Source organism: Oryx dammah, unplaced genomic scaffold, assembly GCF_014754425.2.
Source record: "Oryx dammah isolate SB20612 unplaced genomic scaffold, SCBI_Odam_1.1 HiC_scaffold_23, whole genome shotgun sequence".
NCBI lineage: Eukaryota > Metazoa > Chordata > Mammalia > Artiodactyla > Bovidae > Oryx > Oryx dammah.
In genome coordinates this window covers 8,084,017-8,106,720 of record NW_024070207.1, presented here as the reverse complement: position 1 = coordinate 8,106,720, position 22,704 = coordinate 8,084,017, and the positions used below count along the sequence as shown (strand labels likewise).

General features: G+C 42.2%; 2 protein-coding genes across 2 annotated transcripts in view; both read left to right on the top strand.

The window, feature by feature from the left end:
• Positions 1-361: 361 nt before the first annotated feature.
• BHLHB9 (basic helix-loop-helix family member b9) overlaps positions 362-22,704 on the top strand; it is a 54,837-nt gene continuing 32,494 nt past the window's right edge. Inside the window, exons 1-2 of the mRNA XM_040266297.1 lie at positions 362-561; positions 667-776. The gene's annotated coding sequence lies outside the window, so the exon portion shown is untranslated. The remainder of the gene's footprint in view (positions 562-666; positions 777-22,704) is intronic.
• ARMCX5 (armadillo repeat containing X-linked 5) lies at positions 776-4,952 on the top strand. The gene is given in 3 exon segments (XM_040266296.1): positions 776-2,968; positions 2,971-3,123; positions 3,126-4,952. Coding segments are annotated over 3 exon segments (1,764 nt in total). The 5' UTR covers positions 776-2,856; the 3' UTR covers positions 4,625-4,952.

Genomic DNA, 22,704 nt, shown 5'->3' with positions numbered 1-22,704 from the left:
AAACCCACCCATGGCTGCGGACCTCGGACTTCGGCGAGCCGAGTGTGTAAAAACTACATTTTGGCATCTGTCTGCCTCATCAGGTCAGAGCTGATTCACTGACGCCACGTCCCGAAAGCCGTACACATTTCAGTTTAGGGGGAAAGACTGTAGGTCTGCGGTAGGGGAGCTCTCTAAGAGACAGGGACTAATACCAGAGCCTTTCGTTTAGTTGGCTTTTCGCCGACCAGCGAGGCTCTCTCTAAACCCAAAGCCCGCCACCGCCCACTGCAGCAGCCGAGCCAGCCAGTGAGGGCGGGACCGGGCTCGCCGGAAGAGGAAGTAGCGCGCTCGGCCAAGCGTGGTATCACTCCGCTGCCGTAAAGCCGGGTCCCCTTCAACTCCCCTTTGGCTCTGGTTGTCTGTGTTGTTTCTTGGGATGAGGCGAGACAACGTCTGTGGAGGAAATGGTGGCTGTTAAAGACTTACTAGGAGCGGGTCCCTGAGGTGTCCTTGGGACAAGAAGAAGGCAATACCAAAAAGTGACAATCGTATGCCGGCTGCGGTCCTTCATCTGATAAAGTAGGTATCGCGTCCTGAGTCCCAGATGCCGGGCCCGTCTCCAAACCGTCGGCGCCATTGTCTCGTGCCCTTGAACTCATCTGACTGTCTGTCCCTCTTTCCTAGGTGTCGGCACCCCTTCGAGGCGAGGAAATGCGAAAGCTACTTCTCATCCAAGCGGAGCAGGTCAAGGAAGAGGCGGGCGCGGCTTGGGAGTGTGGATACGGGTGTCAGAGGTGAACGTGGGCGATGTGGCCTGGTCCTGGGGCGCACGGGGTTGGTGAGAGGGGAAGAGGGACAATGGTCATTTGCGTGGCAGACAGTAATAAATGAATGATCTGCCTCTTGCCAGCTTGACTTCCAGACACTGCACCCCGCCACCATGTTTGGGGAGGGAAAGGAGTGTAGTAGCGGCCTCTAGCGGAGGAATGCTGGATTATAGTAATAGGAGGAGGGGCTCCTGCTGTCCGGGAGAGCAGTTGTCTGGAGAGCCCTGGGAGGCAGAGTGTGAATAGAGGTTGTAAGTGTTTGGCCCTGGGTTAGAAGAGAGTCTCCTGTCCTGATTACTAGGCTGAGTATTAATAACCAAGTCTCTCCCCCTGTCTTTTCGTTCGGTCGTTGAGTGTGTATCATGCGTTTATTTGTGTAGGTCTGTTTCTACGTTTGTGGTTCTCCATGTTTCTGTAAACATGATCTGTAGGGGGCAGTGAACCTCAAGAGGAGGAGTAAGAAAAAGAAAATGGGCATAACCTCTGTAGAGAGGGCAGTGCTTCGGTGTGGTAGGTGGCCAGGACTAGAGCAGGTAGGGATCTAGGGGTAACTCGGCATATCCTTTCTGCCGGCTTTCCAAACCATCCTCCCGTTTCCTATAGTGTTGAAGAAAATGATAGGCTTTGGGGAGAAGAAGGACACATAAGAACATGAAAATAATACTTTTCATTGATTTCCAGAACAATTTCAATGGTTTGAGCATTCCATCCTTACTACCAGCAACACAGTCTTGCAGCGATTTTTGAGTTGTCTCTGCAGGGGAATTGTCAGACTGAGAATGGAGCAGAGGAGCTTGGGGCTTGGGGGAGGAGAGGAAGAAAGAGAAATTTTGGGCAGTCAGGTACTTGTATCCAGAAAGGATCAGTGTCCTAGGTGTTGATATCTACCAAGGACTCAATCTCCATTGTCTTCTGTGTCTGTATTTATTTATCTCTGCACTTGTGAGTCTTTGTGTGTAGATCTGTCTTTAGGTTTGCGGACCTCTCAGTTGTTGTGAAGACTTGTAAATGGGAACCCAGCTTGAAGCTTGGAAATAAAGAGGAAGAGAAATGTGTCCTGTATCTCTTTAGATTGGTGGGAGGGTAGAGTGATCGAGACTAGGGAATTATCTGTCTCTTCTGTTTTGCCGGTTTACTAACCTGTTTGGTCTTCTGCCAATTTAGGTGGAAGCCTTCCTAAGTTTTAGAGGTATAGAAGGGTAATGCCTGCTTTTGTTACTTCCCACTTGGTTTTCCTAGCCCATTTCTGAAACAGGAAAATGTTAGGGCAGTCTCTGAAGAGGAATATGATGGGAAACAGGGAGGAGAAGTGGTACGGAATGAAGCAGGGCAGTGGGGGAAAGGGACAAGAAGGAGGGAAACCCTAGACAAACTACAAATGTAGGGACCAGGGACCAAAGTCAGTCTACCAGGAGATCAGTTTGCATATCCTCCTGTTTATTTGTCCATGGATCTGCCTTTAGGTCTGCTGTGAGTCTTATCATCACTGGAAACAAGGAAAGGAGGAGGAAATTACTGCAGATCGGGGAAGGTCTGTGTGTGTGGAGACTTCCTCAGTAGACCTGTAGGATGAAGTAGTGGAGATCTGCCTGGGTGCAGCAGAAGTAAAGAGTCAGCCTAGGGATTCTTCAGCCTCTCTCACTCCCATCCAACTTTTCCACTCTCCGTGCTCCTGTTTTGTGTCTGGAAAAAAGATTGATTTTACCTGCAATAGTAGGGAACATGAAATGGAGGAAGAGTTTGCTAATTATCTGCCTTTTACACTTAGCACTGAATTTCCATACTTTTCTGTTTCCATGTTGTGCTAATCAACATGGAAAAAAGTTAGAAAAAGACTCAAAGCCCCATTTCCTTCCTCCACTCCTAGGTCCAACTTCAGTGGCAGATCTGGTGGCCTTGGAGTGGCTGAAGACCACCTCCCTCTACAGGGCTGTGCTCAGGCACACAGCCATCCTTCCCTTCCCTGAGTGAGCTTCCTCTGCGCGTTGTTTATATCACTGGCAGAGCCTGTAGTTCGAAAGGGGGCTGAGTGACAACTGGACTTTGTATGAAAACACCAACCTGGGAGAGACCTTCAGTCAAGGCTGAGACAGGGGTGGGGATATATAACTTGGCCTTGCCTGTAACTTGGATCGTGATTGACTTCGGTGCTGAAGCAAGGGCAGAGGAGGGCCTGGGGCTGGCCTGAAAGCTGGCATCCGTGGCCCTGCCAACACTAAAGCCAAGGCTAAGATCCAAGCCAAGGCAGTGGCTGAGGCAGAATTGAAAACGGGACTGGTGACCCAGGCCAAGGCTGGGGATGGAGCAGTGGCCAGGACACAGTGACCTACACTGAGGCCATGGCTATGACAAGGCAAGTGAGCAAGATGGAATCTAAGACTAAGACTAGAGTCATGGCTGAGACCAAGACAACCCCCCTGACAGAACCTAGTGTAGTGTCCCAAACCAAATCAAAGGCCACGCCTATGTCCAAGCTCAGTGCTGTCACCCAGTGTAAAGTGAAGGCTGGTGCTAGAAGTGAAGCCGGTATCGGTTCCAAAGACAACACTGGGTCCACGTCCCAGAGGAGTGAGGCCAGCGTCAAGTTGAAGGCTGGGGACAGAGCTGGTACTGTAACTCAGTTCAGTGATGAGGATGAAGAAAATGTCTGTTCTTGGTTTTGGACTGGAGAAGAGCCTAGTGTAGGATCTTGGTTCTGGCCTAAAGAAGACAACCCATTTCAAGTGTATAAGCCTCCAGCTAAGATCCAGGAAATGCCCAAGCCTACACCCAAACCTGAACTTACTATAAAGCAAAAAGCAAAAGCATGGTCAAGGGCCAGGTTTTGTGTCCTAGTTCCAGTAGATGGAGGGGAGCAATCCTTACCTCCAGGAGGGAATTGGACTCTGGTTGATACCTTGATTGAAACTCCTCTAGGGATTCGACCTCTGACCAAGATCCCACCGTGTAATGGGCCTTACTTTCAGACTTTAGCTGAGCTCAAAAATCAGGTTAAGTTTAGGGAAAAGTATAGGCCCAATCCAAAAACCTGTCGCTGCAAATCATATGTTTTTACTTTAGAGCCTAAAGAGTTTGATAAACTTGTTGCCCTACTTAAGTTAACTAGGGATCCTTTCATTCATGAAATAGCTACAATGGTAATGGGTATCAGTCCTGCTTATCCATTTACCCAAGATATAATTCATGATGTAGGTATTACTGTTATGATTGAAAACTTGGTCAATAATCCCAATGTTAAAGAACACCCTAGAACTTTAAATATGGTGGATGACAACTCTGAGTCTTCTGGAGAACCACAAATAGGAGAGTTGCACATAAATCAAGTTTGTAGGGACATAATCTCTTATCCTTTGAACTCCACCATGCAGCTGGATGGGCTAAAATTATTAGTGCAGCTGAGTGTAAACTTTGAGCACCACTGTATAATTGTCAATTACATTCCAGATTTCCTCACTTTGTTAAACAAGGGAAGTGTTAAAACCAAGTTTTATGTTTTAAAAGTGTGTTTGCACTTGTCTAGAAATCAAGCCAACACAAGAGAACTGATCAGTGCCAAAGTGTTGTCCTCATTGGTTGCACCCTTTAACAAAAATGAGTCAAAGGCCAATATTCTTAATATCATTGAAATATTTGAGAATATAAATTTCCAATTTAAAAAGAAGGTGAAGCTATTTACCAAGGAAGAGTTCACTAAATATGAACTTATTTCCATATTTCAGGAAGCAAAAGAATTTGGTCAGAAACTACAAGACTTAGCACAGCACAATGATCCTGAAGTGAGAGATAAAGTTATAAGATTAATACTCAAACTCTGAATAGGTGTATGTTCTCACAAAACCTTTAGCAGTTTCTTTGGTATTGTAATATGAAACCAATGCAACTTATAAGTTCAGTATTTATGCTATCTGTGCTGATTGAAGGAGCCAATTTTATGGATACCAGATGATCTGGAGAGCTTGAATGTTTGCTGGTTTTCATTGTGCTATGTAAGTTCAGATATTTTTAGTATTTTTGCAATATGACCTGATAATGAGCCTATTGATCCTGAGTAAGGTATACTTCTGTGCTTTATATTAACATAAGTGTATTCATTTAATATTTCAATTACATGTGAATAAAGTTGCATGCTAAAACTGGTGAAAACATTGTCCTAGTTCTTCGGTTGAAGTCTAGTCAGAGGGATAAAGCACACATAACAGGATTATAAAGAGCACTGTCTGTGTCTGTAGCAGGGTACAATCAACAAGTTTATGTTGCCAGATCCTTTAGTTTCAACATGTTCAAGAAGGAGGATCACTCTGTACACAAGCAGACAGGACTGTGCTACTAGCTGACATCTGGGCAGATCTGGGAAAAGGCGTGAAGATGTAGACTTTAGGAGTAAAGGAACACAGATGCTTTCATTCCAGTCTGAGTCTCAGAACTTGTGCTTAGCCTTTCACATATGATGTCTCATCAGAAAGATATTTAACCTTCAAGAAAATTCCTGGTTCTCATCCCCAACTAGCCAAGCCATGGTAGTGTGGTACTAAAAGGACCCAGTCTCGTTGTGTCCTCAACATCCAGGTGCCCAGCTTTGGGGTACCACGTTTACTGCTTCATCTGAGGCTCCCTCCCCTGTATTCCTAGGTCTTGGGGGAGTGCCTTTCTAAGGTCTAACCACAGAAATCGCTTCACGGATAATCTCACTTGGCCCATCTGTGTGACTGCTCTCATATTTGCTTTTATTTGCTGACGAGTGCTTTGGACTTGGTGATTTACACCTGTGCTTGATGGCAGTGCTCTGTTTGTGCTGATCCCTTTTGATCCGAGCTCAGCTCTATGAGACAGCCACAAGGCACCAAAGTCCTTTAGGAGTGTGTGGTTGTGGAGAACTTGATTCCCCTGATCCCACTATTTTATTTATTTGTACAGTTTACAGACGTGAAGCCATGTTGTCTATGCTACCTCAGCTCCCCCTGTTTATACCTAACAGAACCTAGGTTCTGGTTAAGAGTTTGTGGCGTAGAATGCCAGAGTTTAGATTGGGATCTGGGATCCCCTTTGCCTCTCCTACCTTCTATCTCTTTTGCTGTTACCATCCTCTTTCCTTAACTGCCAACATTGGAAAATTGAGTATTGGAAAATGCAGTGTACAAATACCGGTCTTCCAATTGAATTTTCTCTCTCTCTCCTTACTTTTTATGTGTTTGAGGGGAAGGCTTAAACTGAAAAATCTACAAGATGTCATGCCCCCCTAGTTTCAGCAATTATCTTTCGTTTCTATTAAGGTCAAATCTGAATCTATCTTCTGTATATCTAGGAGTTGAAATGAAGGACAGCCACAGGTGTGCATTAAGGGTGAAAAAATGCAGGCTGGCTTTTTGCAACATACAGTAGATATTTGAAGTTCTTTAGAACTTGTTTTTAATCCACAGAACTCTGATAGCCTGGAGTTCCATCTGTGGGTGCTGCCTTCAGAGTTGGGGATATTCACAAAACTGTTGGACCAGACCCTTTGGAAGTATTCTGTGTCTTAAATGCCCTATGGAGCACACGCTTAAAACAGTTGATAGCTGTAGAATTTTCCATCAGCTAAAGAGAAGGGTGAGTGTAGGGTATATGAAAGCAAGAAGCTGATGGTTTCTCCTTGGTTGGGAATCATGGAAGGCAGAATCAGTTTCCAAATGGTTCACTGCTTGTCTCTTGTTTCATCTCCTTTCCGGGAAAAATAATTCAAGCAAACCCATGTAGTATCAGGGCTGATCCAGATATTACTTCTCTCAGTGTGTTGCTGCCCGGGGGTAAAACCCAGTGTAGATTTCTCCTCTTCCCATCATTAAGTAAGAGGAGAACTCTTCCTACAGCACAACTGGATCATGAGCATCTACTGACCCTTTGCTGTGCCCTTAATTTTAAAAGAGGAATTTTTAGAGGAAATCCATCGACATATCACCAGATTCCCTAGCAAGGCTTTCAAGGCACAATATCCTTCAGGATCTTTCCACTGTCTGCATTATATGCCACTAGTGAGCTGCATTCAACCTACAGGGGACTTCAGGTTCTCTGAAACACCTTAGGTGAGAAATCCTGGTCCACAACTAACAGTTCATCCCTCAGTGAACCAGTGATCAAGCACAAAAAACCTTTTCGAGAAGAGGCACACTCTCACCCTTCAGTTTTCATAACATAATTTCTTCTGAGTCAAAACCAGTCTGATATGAAAAACAAAAACTTCTGTGGCTGTCATCCCTTGGTATATAAATCGCAAGTGGATGAAAAACCAAAGAAAATGACTCAAAGGTTGTACATTTTCCATTTGAGATTCCTGTTAAAGTAATGTGATTTTTCTGGTATACCAAGAACAGTGGTAGGAAGTTTTATGATTTACATAAATCCATTAATGCCATTATATATGTAGTAAAGTTTCAAAATATATTAAAATTTCCAAAGATAGCCTAGATGAACAACACAGTTAATTCCTTCTCTCTCTTCTTTCTGCAAGAAACATGGCTCCATTGTATAGAATAATTTTTTTTTCTTTTTGGGGACTGTTGTGGCCACCCCTCAGAGATGAGATTGATTATCACTCCACATTTTGTTCAGATGCCGGTATTGATAATGTCACACATATATACACACCAAGACAGTATAAAAAGTTATTATTCAATAATGAGGCTTTCTGGGCAGAGCAAGATAGCTCCCAGACAGGTCGGAAAATGGCTTAAGAGAATAGGACAAGAAGTTGACCTTTGGGTTTTATGGTAGCTAAGAGATGGGTTCAGATTGAGGGTCCTGCAGATTGTTTGAACTTTTGCCAGTGCCTAAGGAGGGAGCACCTTGGCTTTCTGATCAGCTAGCCCAGATGTGGGAGAGAGGGGGAAGATATCAACTTATTCATATGTGGAGCAGAGGAGAGGGAAGGGTGTGGCTTAAAACCTATCAAGTAGTCAAAGGTAAAAAAAAAATGAAGTCAGCCTTTTTATTATAGGGACTGTAACATATCAGCTGTTGTTTTTTTTTTTTTTACCAGTCATAACTTAAAGCATATACAGATAAGTTTCTATTGTGATTGAAGCAAAAAATCATTTTTGGTTAATCAAATTTCCCTGAAATAGTTTTGTTCTGGCATCTTTGTCCCCAGAGCTCAATCTATCAAAATATCTTAAGAGTTACAATGATTTAATAAACCAGTGACATGGATATCTTGAGTAACTTGAGTGTTGACTCCACTACAGCAGTAACAGGATTTGATGAATAATGTAAGGAATAAGAAGTATTTTCCTTAAACACTTCTCAGAGCAAATCCATGAAACTTACTCAGTTTGGCTTTAAAATTAGCAATATGCTTCAAATGATGCCATTGATAAATTAAAAAACTCATAGGATAGAAAATATTTGCAAATCATATATATGATATGGAACCGGTATCCAGAATATATAATGAACTCTTGCCACCCAATAAAGACAAATAAAAAGCAATTAAAATGGCAAAAGATTTGATTAGACATGTTTTCTAAGAAGATATGTAAATGTCCAATAAACACATGAAAATATGCCCAACATCTTTAGAGAACTGCAAATCAAAACCACAGTGATACCATTTCATACCCACTGCATGGCTATAATTCTTTAAAAAATGGATAATAGTGTTGGAAAGGATGTAAAAAGTTTGGAACCCTTGAACCTACTGGTGGAAATGTAAAAAGTTGCAGCCAACATACAAAACAATTTGGCAGTTTCTCTAGTGTGTGTGTTAGTCGCTCAGCCATGTCCGACTGTTTGGGACCCTATGGACTGTAGCACACCAGGCTCCTCTGTCCATGGACTTCTCCAGGCAAGAATACTGGAGTGGATTGCAATTCCCTTCTCCAGGGGATCTTCCCAACCCAAGGATTGAACCCAGGTCTTCTGCATTTCAGGTGGAGTCTTTACTGCCTAAGCTACCAGGGAAGCCCAGTGTACCATGTCTTAATTACATAACACCCAAGTTTGAATTAATATCAGCTTAGTTTCAAGAGTAAAAGTCTGCCCCTACTGCTCGATTTCCCTCTTTATGTTATTGTCACAAATTAGATCTTTATGCATCATGTCCATTAGTACAGATTTTTAGTTATAATTTATGCATTTGGCTTTTAAAATACAGTAAAAATTTATCCATGTTGTGACAAATGGCACAATTTCATTCTTTTTTTTAAATTAATTTATTTTTTAATGAAGGATAATTGCTTTACAGAATTTTGCTGTTTTCTGTCAATTTCGTTCTTGTTAAAGGCTGAGTAATCTGTGTGTGTGTGTGTGTGTATCTTCTTTTTCCATTCATCTGGTGATGGACATCTAGGTTGTTTCCACATTTTGGCTAATGTAAATAATGCCGCAGTGAATATAGGGTGCATATATTTTTTAAAGTTAGTGTTGTGTTCTTCAGTTAAATTATCAGAAGTGGGGTTGCTTGATGGTATGCAAGTTCTATTTTTGAATTTTTGAGCAACTGATTTCCATAGTGGCTGCACCAGTTTACATTACCATCAGCAAGTGCATAAGGATTCCCTTTTTTCCACATCCTTGCCAACATGTTACTTCTTGGCTTTTTGATAATAGCCGTTCTAACAGGTATGAGATAATATCACGTTGTGGTTTAAATTTGCATCTCCCTGATGATTAGTGATGTTGAGCATCTTTTCATGTGTCTGTTGGCCTTTTGTATGTCCTTTAGACAAATGTCCATTCAGGTTCTGTGCCCATTGTTTTTAAATTTTTTTTTTTTTTACTTTACAATACTGTATTGGTTTTGCCATACATCAACATGAATCGGCCACGGGTGTACACAAGTTCCCACTCCTGAACCCCCCTCCCACATCCCTCCCCATACCGTCCCTCTGGGTTATCCTAGTGCACCAGCCTCAAGCATCCCGTATCCTGCATCGAACCTAGACTGGCGATTCGTTTCTTAGATGATATTACACATGTTTCAAATTTTTAATCTGATTGTTCATTTTTCTTTTCATATTGAATTATGTAATTTTTTAATAATTTGGATATAAACCCCTTATCAGATATATCATTTACAATTATTTTCTCCCATTCCATATCTTGTTCTTTCATTTTGCTGATGGTTTGCTAGGTGAAATAAGTCAGAGAAAGACAAATACGATATGAGCTCACTTATATGTGGAATCTAAAAGATGGAACAAAAAGGAAACAGAGGGAGTTCTCTGCTACCCTAGTGATTAGGATTCTGGGGCTTTCACTGCTATGGCCCAGGTTAAATTCCTGGTTGGGAACTGAGATCCCATAATCTGTGCAGACGAAAAAAAATAAAAACAAAAACTAGAAAACATAAACAGACGTACAGGTACAGAGAGCAATGGTTTCCAGAGGGGAGGAAGGTGGGGTGTATCATGGTGCAGTAGGTGAACAAATCATACAGTATTTATTATTTGTGTCTGGCTGCTTCATATATTTTCAAAGTTCATCCTTGTAGCATGTATCAAAATTTTATTTCTTTTTACAACTGAATAATAGTTCATTGCTGGTATATACCACATTTTGTTTATCCATTCATCTGTCAATGGACATTTTGGTTGATTCCAATTTTTGGCTGTTGTGAATAATGCTAAGAACATTGGTGGCATAAATATCTGATTCAGTCTTTGCTTTCAGTTATTTTGGTTAAATAACTAAAAGTGGAATTGATACATCATATGGTAATTCTATGTTTAATTTTTTTGAAGAAATTACATACTGTTTTCCACAGTGGCTACATCATTTTTCATTCTCATCAGCAATGCACATGGGTATCAATTTCTCCACATCCTTGCCAGCATTTGTTATTTTTCTGTAGAGTACCCATCTTAATTTGTATGAAGTGGTATCTTGTGGTTTTGCTTTGTATTTCCCTAATGACCAGTGATGTTGTGCATCTTTTCATGTGTTTCTTGGCTATTTGCATATCTTCTTTGAAAAAAATGTCTGTTTGAGGCCTTTGCCCTTAATGAGGGCTTCCTTCGTAGATCAGTTGGTAAAGAATCCGCCTGCAGTGCAGGAGACCCCAGTTTGATTCCTGGGTCGGGAAGATCTGCTGGAGAAGGGATAGGCTACCCACTCCAGTATTCTTGGGCTTCCCTTGTGGATCAGCTGGTAGAGTCCGCCTGCAATGCAGGAGACCTGGGCTCAGTCCCTGTGTAGGGAAGGTCCCCTGGAGAAGGGAAAGGCTACACACTCCAGTATTCTGCCCTGGAGAATTCCATAGACTGTGTAGCCCACTGAGCAACTTTCACTTTCACTTCACTTTGCCCTTAAAAATAAACCCTTAAAAATAGGGATGTTTGGTCTTTTTTTGTTACTGTTGTTGACTTTTAGGAGTCCTTTAAATATTCTTGATATTAACCCCTTATTGTATATATGATTTGCAAGTATTTTATCCCATATAGAACGGGCTTGCCTTTTCACTGTCTTGAAAGGATCTTTTGATACACCTAAGCTTTTAATTTTGACAAAGTCCAGTTTATTTTTTCTTATGTTTTGGTGTTCTATCCAAGAAATCATTGCCAAACTCAATGCCATTAAGTTGTTCCCTATATTTTCTTCTAAGAGTTTCAGCGTTTTAGCTCTTGAGTTGGTCATTGATCCACTTTGAATTAATTTTAGTATGTGGTATGGGGCTTCCCTGGTGGCTCAGATGAAGAATCTGCCTGCATTGTGAGAGACCTGGGTTTGATCCCTGGCTCAGGAAGATCCCCTGGAGAGGGGAATGGCTACCCACTCCAGTATTCTTGCCTGGAGAATTCCATGGACAGAGGAGCCTGGTGGAAAGACATGACTGAGTGACTAACACTTTCACTTTCACATGTGGTATGAGATCCAGATCCATTCTTTTGCATGTGGATATCCAGTTTTCCCAATACCATTTCTTGAAAAGAATGTTCATTCCCCATTGAATGGTTTTGGTACCCTTGTCAAAACTCATTTGGCCACATATATGCAGGGGATTATTTCTTGGCTCTTTATTCTATTTCACTGGTTTGTGTGTCTGTTTTTATGCCAGTACCATACTGTTGAGATTGCTGCAGTTACTGTAGTAAGCTTTGTGTGGTATTGTGATTTGTAAGGAATATAATTGGTCATTCAGATGACCAAGATATATTTCTCATATATATTTGGTCTCCATCCACTGTCCCTGGCTCACAGCTCCTGAAACCCTTGAAGTTTCCTGAATAAGAGCAATGAGAACACCTTTTGTGATAAAGTTTGGTCTCTTATTCTCAGTTCCTGAAATCCACTTCAGAGCCATTATGGTGAAATGAGTGTTTTGTTATTCATTTGTTGTTCAGTTGCTAAGTTGTGTCTGACTCTTTGGGACCCCATGGACTGCAGGTGCCAGGCTTCCCGGCCTTTTTCCACCACAACTGGGTTTATGTTAACGAGATGACTTTTGGAAAGCACCAGAGATAGTGACCCATTGCCAGAGGAACCAACCCTGTGATTAGAAGTTGTAATATTCAGTCCAAACCCCTCCTATTACTTCCTGGGAAGGGAGAGAATGTAGAAGTTGAATCAACCACCAGTAGCCAATGATTTAATCAATTATGCCCATGTAATGAAGCCTCGATAAACACCCAAAAGGATGGGATTTGGAGAGCTTCAGACTTGGAGAACACATGAAGATTCTGGGAGAGTGGAGCACTAGGAGAGAGCATGGAAGCTCTGCACCCATCCCCTATACCTTGTCCTATGCAATCCAACTGGCTGTTTCTGAATTACATCCTTTGATAATAAACTAGTAATCTGGTAGGTAAAGTGTTTCTCTGAATTCTGTAGGTCACTCTAGAAAATTAATTAAAACCAAGGAGGAGGCCATAGGAACCTTTGATTTATAGCCAGTTGGTCATAAGTACAGGGAACAACCATGGCTTGAGATTGACATTTGAAGTGAAGGCAGTCTTATGGGACTGGGTCCCTAACCTGGGGAATCTGATGCTATCTCTGGGTAGATAGTATCATAATTAAGTTTACTTGTAGGACACCTTGCTGACATTTGAGAATTACTTGTTGGTATAGGAAACCACCTCCCCCTCCCCACCTTCTGACACATACACATTGGAAACGGGTTCAGAACTACTTTAGTTAGTATCAGAGAAGTGGGATTTGTTAGAAAGCCCTGGCTCACGTAAACATGTAGTTTGGGAAAAGAAAGGATAAAAAGGTGGGGGATGAGGAACCTTTGATTCCTGATCATACATGGTATGGAGCAACAGCTGTGCTACAATCTGATACGAAGGGTAAAAGTTACCAGTGTAGTTTAGGGATGGATCTGTCGATGAGGAATTAGTAGTCAATCTAAGAAAGACATGAAACTTTTATTTGAAGCAACCTGAGGATTATAATTATGGAGGCAGACTTTCAGAAAGTTCTGAGAACTGTCCCATTTGTTAGAGGTAAAAGCACAGCTGTATAGTTTTTGAGACAAAGGATTATATGTCAACTCACATATTGATACAGTCCAGGTCTGTGGGTACAAAGTGAGTGGTGGGTCACCATGATTCCTTACAAGATTGAGAAGGAAGGTTAGAGCCTAGAGAGAGCTGATTAGTGCACATGGACAGTGCACACTAAAGGGAAGGGAGGAGGCCCAGATGGTCAGAGAAGAAGTTTAGGTTTACATTTTCTTCTCTTGCCATAAAATTAGAATTTTAGTTCATCAGATCCAACTCTTGGGGGGTTGTCTCACTAGATGAATAAGGAAGTGCAGACTAATAAGAAAAAAGGTAAATATACAATCTTGGTAATTATCTGTTAATAGCTAAAGTAAAAGAGAGTGTTAGATCAGACCCTGATGTTAGACCAAGCTCAGATTTCAGTGAGTCTGATCTTCAACCACTAGCCTCACAGCTGCCTCCACCCCAAGGTAAAAATTATGCAGAAGCAACAGAAAGTACCCCTAAAACCTCTAGTTACTAGGAAGGTAGTCATTGTAGGGGGAGAGCAAAACCAAAACACTATTGAAACCAGGGAGTTGTTTTATTTTGTAGATCAATATCATCAGTCTCCTGAGGAACCTTTACTGAAATGTATTGTAAGAGCGACTAATTTAGGAGCTGTGTCTTTGGTTTTGAATGCTGCAGAATGAAAGAGCATATTTGGGTTGGCACAGGACGCACAGATCACTATAGAACAATCACAGATGCCTATATGTGATTCAGACACACAGGAGGTTATTCCTGAAGGAACAACTAGCCTGGTAGACGGGATAAAAATCACTGTAAGGTCTGTTTACCCTGAGAAGGGAACTGCCCATCTTTCTGTATGAATGGAAACTGGATTACCCCAGATGAAGCAGCTGATATGCTTTGTATGCAAACCTTGTGGGACTGGCTTTATGAATACCAGGATATTCACCCAATGAATATACTTGTTACCCAGTCTTTGCAGGTGCTATGTTAAGGTGCTCCTTTTGTATGGATACCCTATTGTAACCTTACTGCCACAAAACTGAGGGACAGTTCAAACAAAAAGCCTTATGAAATTTACTGTCTCAGCTTCCTCTCATGGTCTTATTCAAGCTAGTAAAAATATTAAGTTATTAACAAGAGAATGGAGAAGGCAGGGAAGAGAATCAAGAGAATGGTTTTATCAGGGGAGAAATTTTAAACAGTTAAGGAATAAGGTGAATAAAGCTAATTTTGATAGGAGTGGAGCAAAGAAAAAAAGAGTCATGGAACTCATCCTAGCAGAATGGAAATCTTTAGATAGTAATTAAGGAGTGGAATGAATAAAACAGATATTGGTGGCCCCCCAGCATTAAATAGCCCCAGATAAGTCAGCTCTGTTTACCACAATTTTGAGAAAATTTGAAAGCCAGAAAACAGAAATTACAATGAGAAATCTGATCAATCACTTAGGGCAATAGTAAGACAATCAATATAAGATGGACAAATCTCATATAAGATTTAAGACATATAACATTTTATGTGTCTTATACATAAGACTTTATGACTTATAGAGTCCCTTGGCTTTGGAGAAAAGATTCCAAGACTCCTTGATACGGGAGTCTACAAACTGGTACCAAAATCCATTGATGAAACCTTGACTCAGGCTGCAGTTCAATTGAGAGAACATATAAGTGTAAGGGTTAATTAAATTATGAAAGTTGGAATGTTACCCAAATCTTTTTTAGGAATGGAAATTATGTCTGACTGGGGGAATGCTTCCCTTATGTAGTATTGTAAAACCCAAACCCATTGATGAAGTCCTGATGGAGGCTACAATTATGAATGTAGGGTTGATGAAGTTAAGGTAAAAGTTTGTAGGAGAACTGATACATTTTAAGAGGTTTCATGTGAAGAGATTGCATTTTTTTTCCTTTTTACTTGATTGTATTATGGGGATGGACATTGTATCTGACTGATGAATATTTCCCATACCTAGTAGTGTAAAACAGAAGGCAGGTAAATCCACCCTTCAAGCAGTGTTAATTGGTCATGCCAAATGGGAACCAGTAAGATTGCCTGAGCCAAAACAGTGTAGAATAGAGGCTGAGGTGTTGGTAGGCTGTGTGATAGCCCTATGTCAGGTATATAAGTTGTGTCTGACACTTTTGCAACCCCATGGACTGTAGTTCACCAGGCTCCTCTGTCCATAGAATTTCCCAGGCAAGAATCCTGGAGTGGGTTGCCATTTCCTTCCTGACTGGGGCTTATGGCAAGAGTCTGTGAGCACCTCACAGCTGGCACTTTGGACTGGAAGATTTCCATTTGAGGGGCATTTTACTACCTTGCAATCAGAGATGAATTGAAGCTACCCTTATGACTGACTGAAGGGCATAAAGTGATCTTGAAACTTGAAATAGCCATAATGTCTAGGATAATGGGAATGGCAGTGCCCAGAAGAGTTCCACAGTAAAATGAAAATGGTTGGTAAAGGAACAAGCTGCATGAGTGATGCAAGGATGAAGTACTCCTGAGAGCAGAGGGCCTCTTTTCACTAAGGGCTGACTCTGAAACTGTGAGGTGCTGCTAGATTCTGTTGTAATGTGTACAGTGCCATATAAAGAGCCCTTAACTGACCGACGAAGAGGTGCTCGACTTGTGGATAGCCAGTTTCATGGGAAATGGACAATATTTTAGAAGTGTCTGGGAGGCCAGCACTCCTGATTGAAGAAAGTAAAAATAGATCAGCCTGGTGTGCTGAATTGTATGCCATTTTCCTAGCAGTGGTGGAATTGAGAAATGGCAAAAGCCCTTATGTTTGGGTTTTTACGTACACTTGGGCAGTAACCCATGGCCTGGCCATATGGTCAGCTAAATAGGCAATGGAAAACTGGACTCTTAAAGGGATGACCATATGGGGCACAGCTCCATGGAAATCACTGGGAATTTAAGGGGGTGCATTAAAGTAGGACATATTGATGCTCATCAGAACCCCCTTCCAAGGCTCAGAAGGTGATTGGAACCACCAAGTGGACCTTTTGGTGTGCTTCCTTGAGTTTGCCGCCTGGGTCCATGAAATGAGTGGACATGGGGGAAGGGCAGCAAGGCAAAGATGGGCTGAATCCAGATATATTTCTTTTACACCACCTGAGGCAATGCCAATAAGAATTGTTCTGTATGCCAGCAAATGAGACAGACTGCAGGTGGCTATGTGGCAGATTCCCTGGGGATGGGGGGAGGCCCTGATTATAGTTGACAGACTAATTATAGTCAGACTAATGCTGGTAGCCCTGGGGGCTACAAATGAGTCCTGATAGGAATGCAGGATTAGATATTGACTCTTTACTGGGTTTTGCCTACCCAGTGGTAGATGGCAAATGCTCAAAGTACTGTAAGAAAAGATGTTGCACAAGTTTGGACAGTTGAGCATCACTTCTCTAGATGAAGGAACATACAGACTTTACATCGCATGATGTCCATCAATGATGAAAAAAAATAACCTCTTTGGAGTCATAGTTTGACAGAGAATTGAAATGGGCTGTTAAAATATTGGTTATTTAAAATGCGGGGGTGGGGGCCGGGTGAAGACATGAAGGGCTGGCTTATGTCCCTTTTCAAGTATGTACTCATTCTCAACTTGAATATGAGTGGGGCTAAAAGAGTGTTCCCACAGGATAGAGTTGTGTTTTTTTCTGGTGGATCCAGGGAATAGGGGTGGGGAAAATACTGGTATTCTCTATTCTCCATATCACCTCAACTTCTTTTCTGTACTACTTGTTACAATGTTTTCAGGACCAGGGCTGCAACTACAAGGGCCTGAAACAGGGAAGATTCCTAAGCAAGAAAATGTTTACCTTTATGTCAGCATTCCTAAGGATATTAGGAGGATATGCCTTCACCCAGTCTAGTAAAATTAGGGTTAACAGTGAATACAGCTGTACTGCCTATTGATAGCTCACCTGCCTAACTTCTGCTCATGTGTAGCCTTACCTTATCTGACTAAAAGTGAACTGAGGGAGCAGGACTTGCTAGACGCGTATTGCTGCCTGCCATTTAGACAAGTACAGTGACTGAACCTAACATCCTTTCCAAAGATGGAAAAGCTTGGGTTTCAGTGAGGAGAATGAAAACTATTAGTAACTGAGGGTTAGAAAATGAATAAATGGGTTATGTAATCAGAGAAATTCAGTATTACATGCACATCTCAAAAGAGGCCCAGAGCAAAAGATCTCTTTTGTCTCTCGGCTCAATTATACTGGATGCCTGAAATGGTTTAGCTGTATATTGCTGATACCACTTCTGTTCTTGGAGCCTGACAGGATTGAATAGAAGCCTGCAAACCTGAGTGACCTCGCACTGGGAGACATTTTCATCAGATTTGATAATGGACTGGATGGTTGTTAGTGATTGAATATGCTATATTTTTTAACATTTTTTATTTTTCTATAAAGGATCTGTGATATATTTGTTATTCAGATGATTAAAGTCTATTTCTCATGTATATTTGGTCTCCATCCATGGTTCCTAGCTCACAGGTCCCCAAACCCTGGGAATTTCCTGAGTGATAAGAGCAATTGGAGCATCGTCATAATATTTGGTCTGTTGTCCTCAGTTTGTAAACTCAACTTTAGAGTCATTAAAATAAAATGGGTGTCTAATCAGACTTTTTGCCCGTTTTTAAAATGGATGTTTATTTTTTTATTGTTTAGCTTTAGGAATTTCCTGAATATTTTAGATATCAGTCCTTTATTATATATGTATTTTAAAGAGATTTATTCCCAGTCCCTGGTTTGGTTTATCATTATCTTAAAAAACTTTTTTTCAGGGAAAAGTTTTGAATTTTAATAAAATCCTACTTCACAGGTTTTTCTTTCATGGATCATGCTTTCTGTATTTAAGAACTTATTGCTAGAAGTGTTGTGAGCAACATGCACAAACAAACCAGTTCAGTTCTGTTCAGTCACTCAGTGTTGTCGGACTCTTTGTGACCTCATGGACTGCAGCAGGCCAGGCTTCCCCGTCCATCACCAACTCCTGGAGCTTGCTCAAACTCATGTCCATCGAGTTGGTGATGCCATCCAACCATCTCATCCTCTGTTGTCCCCTTCTCCTCTTGCTTCAGTCTTACCCAGCATCAGGGTCTTTTCAAATGAGTCAGTTCTTCACATCAGGTGGCCAAAGTATTGGAGCTTTAGCTTCAGCATCAATCCTTCCAATGAATATTCAGGACTGATTTCCTTTAGCATTGCCTGGTTTGATCTCCTTGCAGTCCAAGGGACTCTCAAGAGTTTTCTGTAACACCACAGTACCAAAGCATCTATTCTTCGGCACTCAGCCTTTATGGTCCAATTCTCACATCCATACATGACTACTGGAAAACCCATAGCTTTGATTTTTGTCAGCAAAGTAATGTTTCTGCTTTTTAATATGCTGTCTAGGTTTGTGATAGCTTTTCTTCCAAGGTCTGCAGTGATTTTAGAGCCCAAGAAAATAAAAAGTCTGTCAATCTTTCCATTGTTTCCCCATCTATTTGCCATGGAGTGATGGGACTTGATGCCATGATCTTCGTTTTTTGAATGTTGAGCTTTAAGCCAGCTTTTTCACTCTCCTCTTCACTTTCATCAAGAGGCACTTCAGTTCCTCTTTGCTTTCTGCCATAAAGGTGGTGGCATCTGCATATCTGAGGTTATTGGTATTACTCCAGGCAGTCTTGTATCCAGCTTGTACTTCAACCAGCCTGGAATTTTGCGTGATGTACTCTGCATATCAGTTAAATAAGCAGGGTGACAGTATACAGCTGTGACGTACTCGTTTCCCAATTTGGAACCAGTACACTGTTCTGTGTCTGGTTCTGTTGCTTCTTGACCTGCATACAGATTTCTCAGGAGGCAGGTAAGGTAGTCTGGTATTCCCATCTCTTTAAAAATTTTCCACAGTTTGTGGAAAATTTGACTGATCTGCACAGTCAAAGGCTTTGGCCTAGTCAGTAAAACAGAAGTAGATGTTTTTCTGGAACTCTCTTGCTTTTTTGATGATCCAACAGATGTTGGCAGTTTGATCTCTGGTTCTTCTGCCTTTCTAAGAGGTTTCTGCCTTCTAAGAGGTTTCCCTTGTGGCTCAGACTATAAATCGTCTTCCTTCAGTACAAGCGACCTGGGTTTGATCCTTGGGTTGGGAAGATTCCCTGGAGAGGGAAGTGGCAACCCACTCCAGTACTCTTGCCTAAAAAGTCCCATGGATGGAGGAGCCTGGTAGGCTACAGTCCCTGGGGTCACAAAGAGTCTGACATGACTGAGTGAATTCTGTCTCTCTCCTGCCTTTTCTAAACCCAGATTGGACATCTGGAAGTTCTTGGTTCATGTCCTTTGAAGCCTCACTTGGAGAATTTTGAGCATTACTTTGCTAGGGTGTGAGATGAGTGTAATTGTGTGATAGTTTGAACATTTTTTGGCATTGCTTTTCTTTGCAATTGGAATAAAAACTCACCTTTTCCAGTCCTGTGGCCACTGGTGAGTTTTCCAGATATGCTGGCATATTGAGTGCAGCACTTTTACAGCATCATCTTTTAGGATTTAAAATAGCTTAGCTGGCAATGGCAACCCACTCCAGTACTCTGGCCTGGAAAACCCCATGGGCAGAGGAGCCTGGTAGGCTGCAGTCCACGGAGTTGCTACGAGTCAGACACAGCTGAGTGACTTCACTTTCACTTTTCACTTTCATGCACTGGAGAAGGAAATGGCACCCCACTCCAGTACTCTTGCCTGGAAAACCCCATGGGCAGAGGAGCCTGGTAGGCTGCAGTCCATGGGGTTGTGAAGAGTCGGACACGACTGAAGCGACTTAGCAGCAGCAGCAGCAGCAGCAGCAGCAGCTGGAATTCCATCACCTCCACTAGCTTTGTTCATAGTAATGCTTCCTAAGCCCACTTGACTTCACATATCAGGATGTCTGGCTCTAGGTGAGTGATTACACCATCCTGGTTATCTGGGTCATGGAGATCTTTTTTTATATAGTTCTTCTGTGTATTCTTGCCACCTTTTCTTAATATCTTCTGCTTCTGTTAGGTCCAGACCATTTCTGTCTTTTATTGTGCCCATCTTTGCATGAAATGTGCCGTTTGTATCTCTAATTTTCTTGAAGAAATCTCTAGTCTTTCCCATTCTATGTTTTCCTCTATTTCTTTGCATTAATCACTGAGGAAGGCTTTCTTATCTCTCCTTGCTATTCTTTGGAACTCTGCATTCAGATCGGTATATCTTTCCTTTTCTCCTTTGCCTTTAACTTCTCTTTTCTCAGCTATTTGTAAGGCAGTGCCTGAAGAACTATGGATGGAGGTTTGTGACATTGTACAGGAGGCAGTGATCAAGACCATCCCTAAGAAAAAGAAATGCAAAAGGCAAAATGGACAAGTAAGACATTCTTTGAATATGTACCTGGGCTTCCCTTGTGGCTCAGCTGGTAAAGAATCTGCCTGCAATGCAGGAAACCTGGGTTTGATCCCTGGGTTGGGAAGATCCCCTGGAGAAAGGAAAGGCTACCCACTCCAGTATTCTGGCCTGGAGAATTCCATGGACTGTATAGTCCATGGGGTCGCATAGAGTCAGACACGACTGAGTGATTTTCACTTTCACTTTCAGTAATAACAATTTAGTATCTATCTACAGACTAAAGTGGGTTTCCCTGGTGACTCAGTGGTAAAGAATCCTCCTGCAATGCAGGAGACATGGGTTAAATCCCTGGGTCAGAAGGATCCCCTGCAGGAGGAAATGGAAACCCCCATCAGTATTCTTGTCAGGAAAATTCCATGGACAGAGCAGCCTGGCGGGTTATAGTCCATGAGGTCAGTCAGATGTGACTGGAGTGTCTAAGCACATGGACAAAAGTGCCTTTGTGAGAGCGGTGGGATCCAGCACCATATACCACAGAACCTGGATGGGGTCTCACCCACTCATGTCTTAGGTAATACGCATACAGATCTCTGTCTTGGCTTCAGACCCTGCAGTGGCCCCAGTCCTTTTCATCCATGGTCTAGGAGCCCCTGAAGAACACTGTGAACCATCTGTGGATGAGACAGTCACCCATTGACACGAAAGCTGTTATGGAATTCAAGGTTTTCAGCAGAGAAGGTCCAGCATGCTGTTGGAGAAAGAAGACACACACATTGTGTGTGTGTGTGTGTGTGTGTGTGTGTGTGTGTGTATGAATTTGGGCTCATTGGAGAGGGACAGAATAACATTTTGACTTTACCTGTACCACCCCACCCCCAATCAATATGCCTCAGTTCCAAGAGACACTTTCTTGGCCAGTGATTTCTCCTGCATGGGCCAGGGGTGCAGGGTTAGTGAAAGGATGTTAAGGAGTGTCTGGCTTCCCCAGCATGTCAGGGACGCATTTCTCTCTCATTCCATTCAGAGTACCGAGTTGTGAGCTGCATGACTGGGAGTAGAAAGAGGCTGAAAGAGTAACGTATAGGACTCTTGGAGGGCACTGCTGCTGCTGCAAAGTCACTTCAGTCATTTCTGACTCCGTCCCTGGGATTTTCCAGGCAAGAACACTGGAGTGGGTTGCCATTTCCTTCTCCAGTGATGAAAGTGAAAAGTGAAAGCAAAGCCACTGACTTGTGTCCGACTCACAGCGACCCCAGGGACTGCAGCACCAGGCTCCTCTGTCCATGGGATTTTCCAAGCAAGAGTACTGGAGTGGGGTGCCATTGCCTTCTCCTAATGGGACATAATCCTACTAGCTGCTTCATGGACTCTCTTAAAAAGCCATGAATTTGAGGCAGTTGTAGTGAGGTGGATGAACCTAGAGCCTGTAATACAGAAAGAAGTAAGTCAGAAAGAGAAAAACACATGTTGTATATTAATACATATATATGGACTGTAGGCCTGGAGGAGGAAATGACAACCCACTCCAGTATTCTTGCCTGGAGAATTCCATGGATAGACGAGTCTGGAGGGCTACAGTCCATAGGGTCGCAAAGAGTTGGACACAACTGAGTGACTGAGCATATAGAATCTAGAAAAATGGTACTGGGGAACCTATTTACAGGGTGGGAATAGAGACGTGGATGTAGGGAATGAACTTGTAGACACTGCGAGGGAAGGAGAGGGTGGGACCAACGGAAAGAATAGCATTGAAACATATATTACTGTATGTAAAATAGATAGCTAGTGAAAAGCTGTTGTATAACACAGGGAGCTCAACCTGGTGCTCTGTGACAACTTAGAAGGGTATGGCAGAAACTAACACAGCATTGTAAAGTAATTGTCCTCCAATTAAAAATAAATTTTGTACATTTTTAAATAAAATTGTTTTAGTTTAAAAAGTTTTTTTTTTTTTTTAATTTTTTTTGACCACACTGCGTGGCTTGTGGAGCTTCCCTGACCAGGAGGACCAGGGATCAAACCTGTGCACCATGCAGTAGAAGTGTGAGTCTTAACCACTGGACCACCATGGATGTCTGAGTTATCTGACTTTTTAAAAAA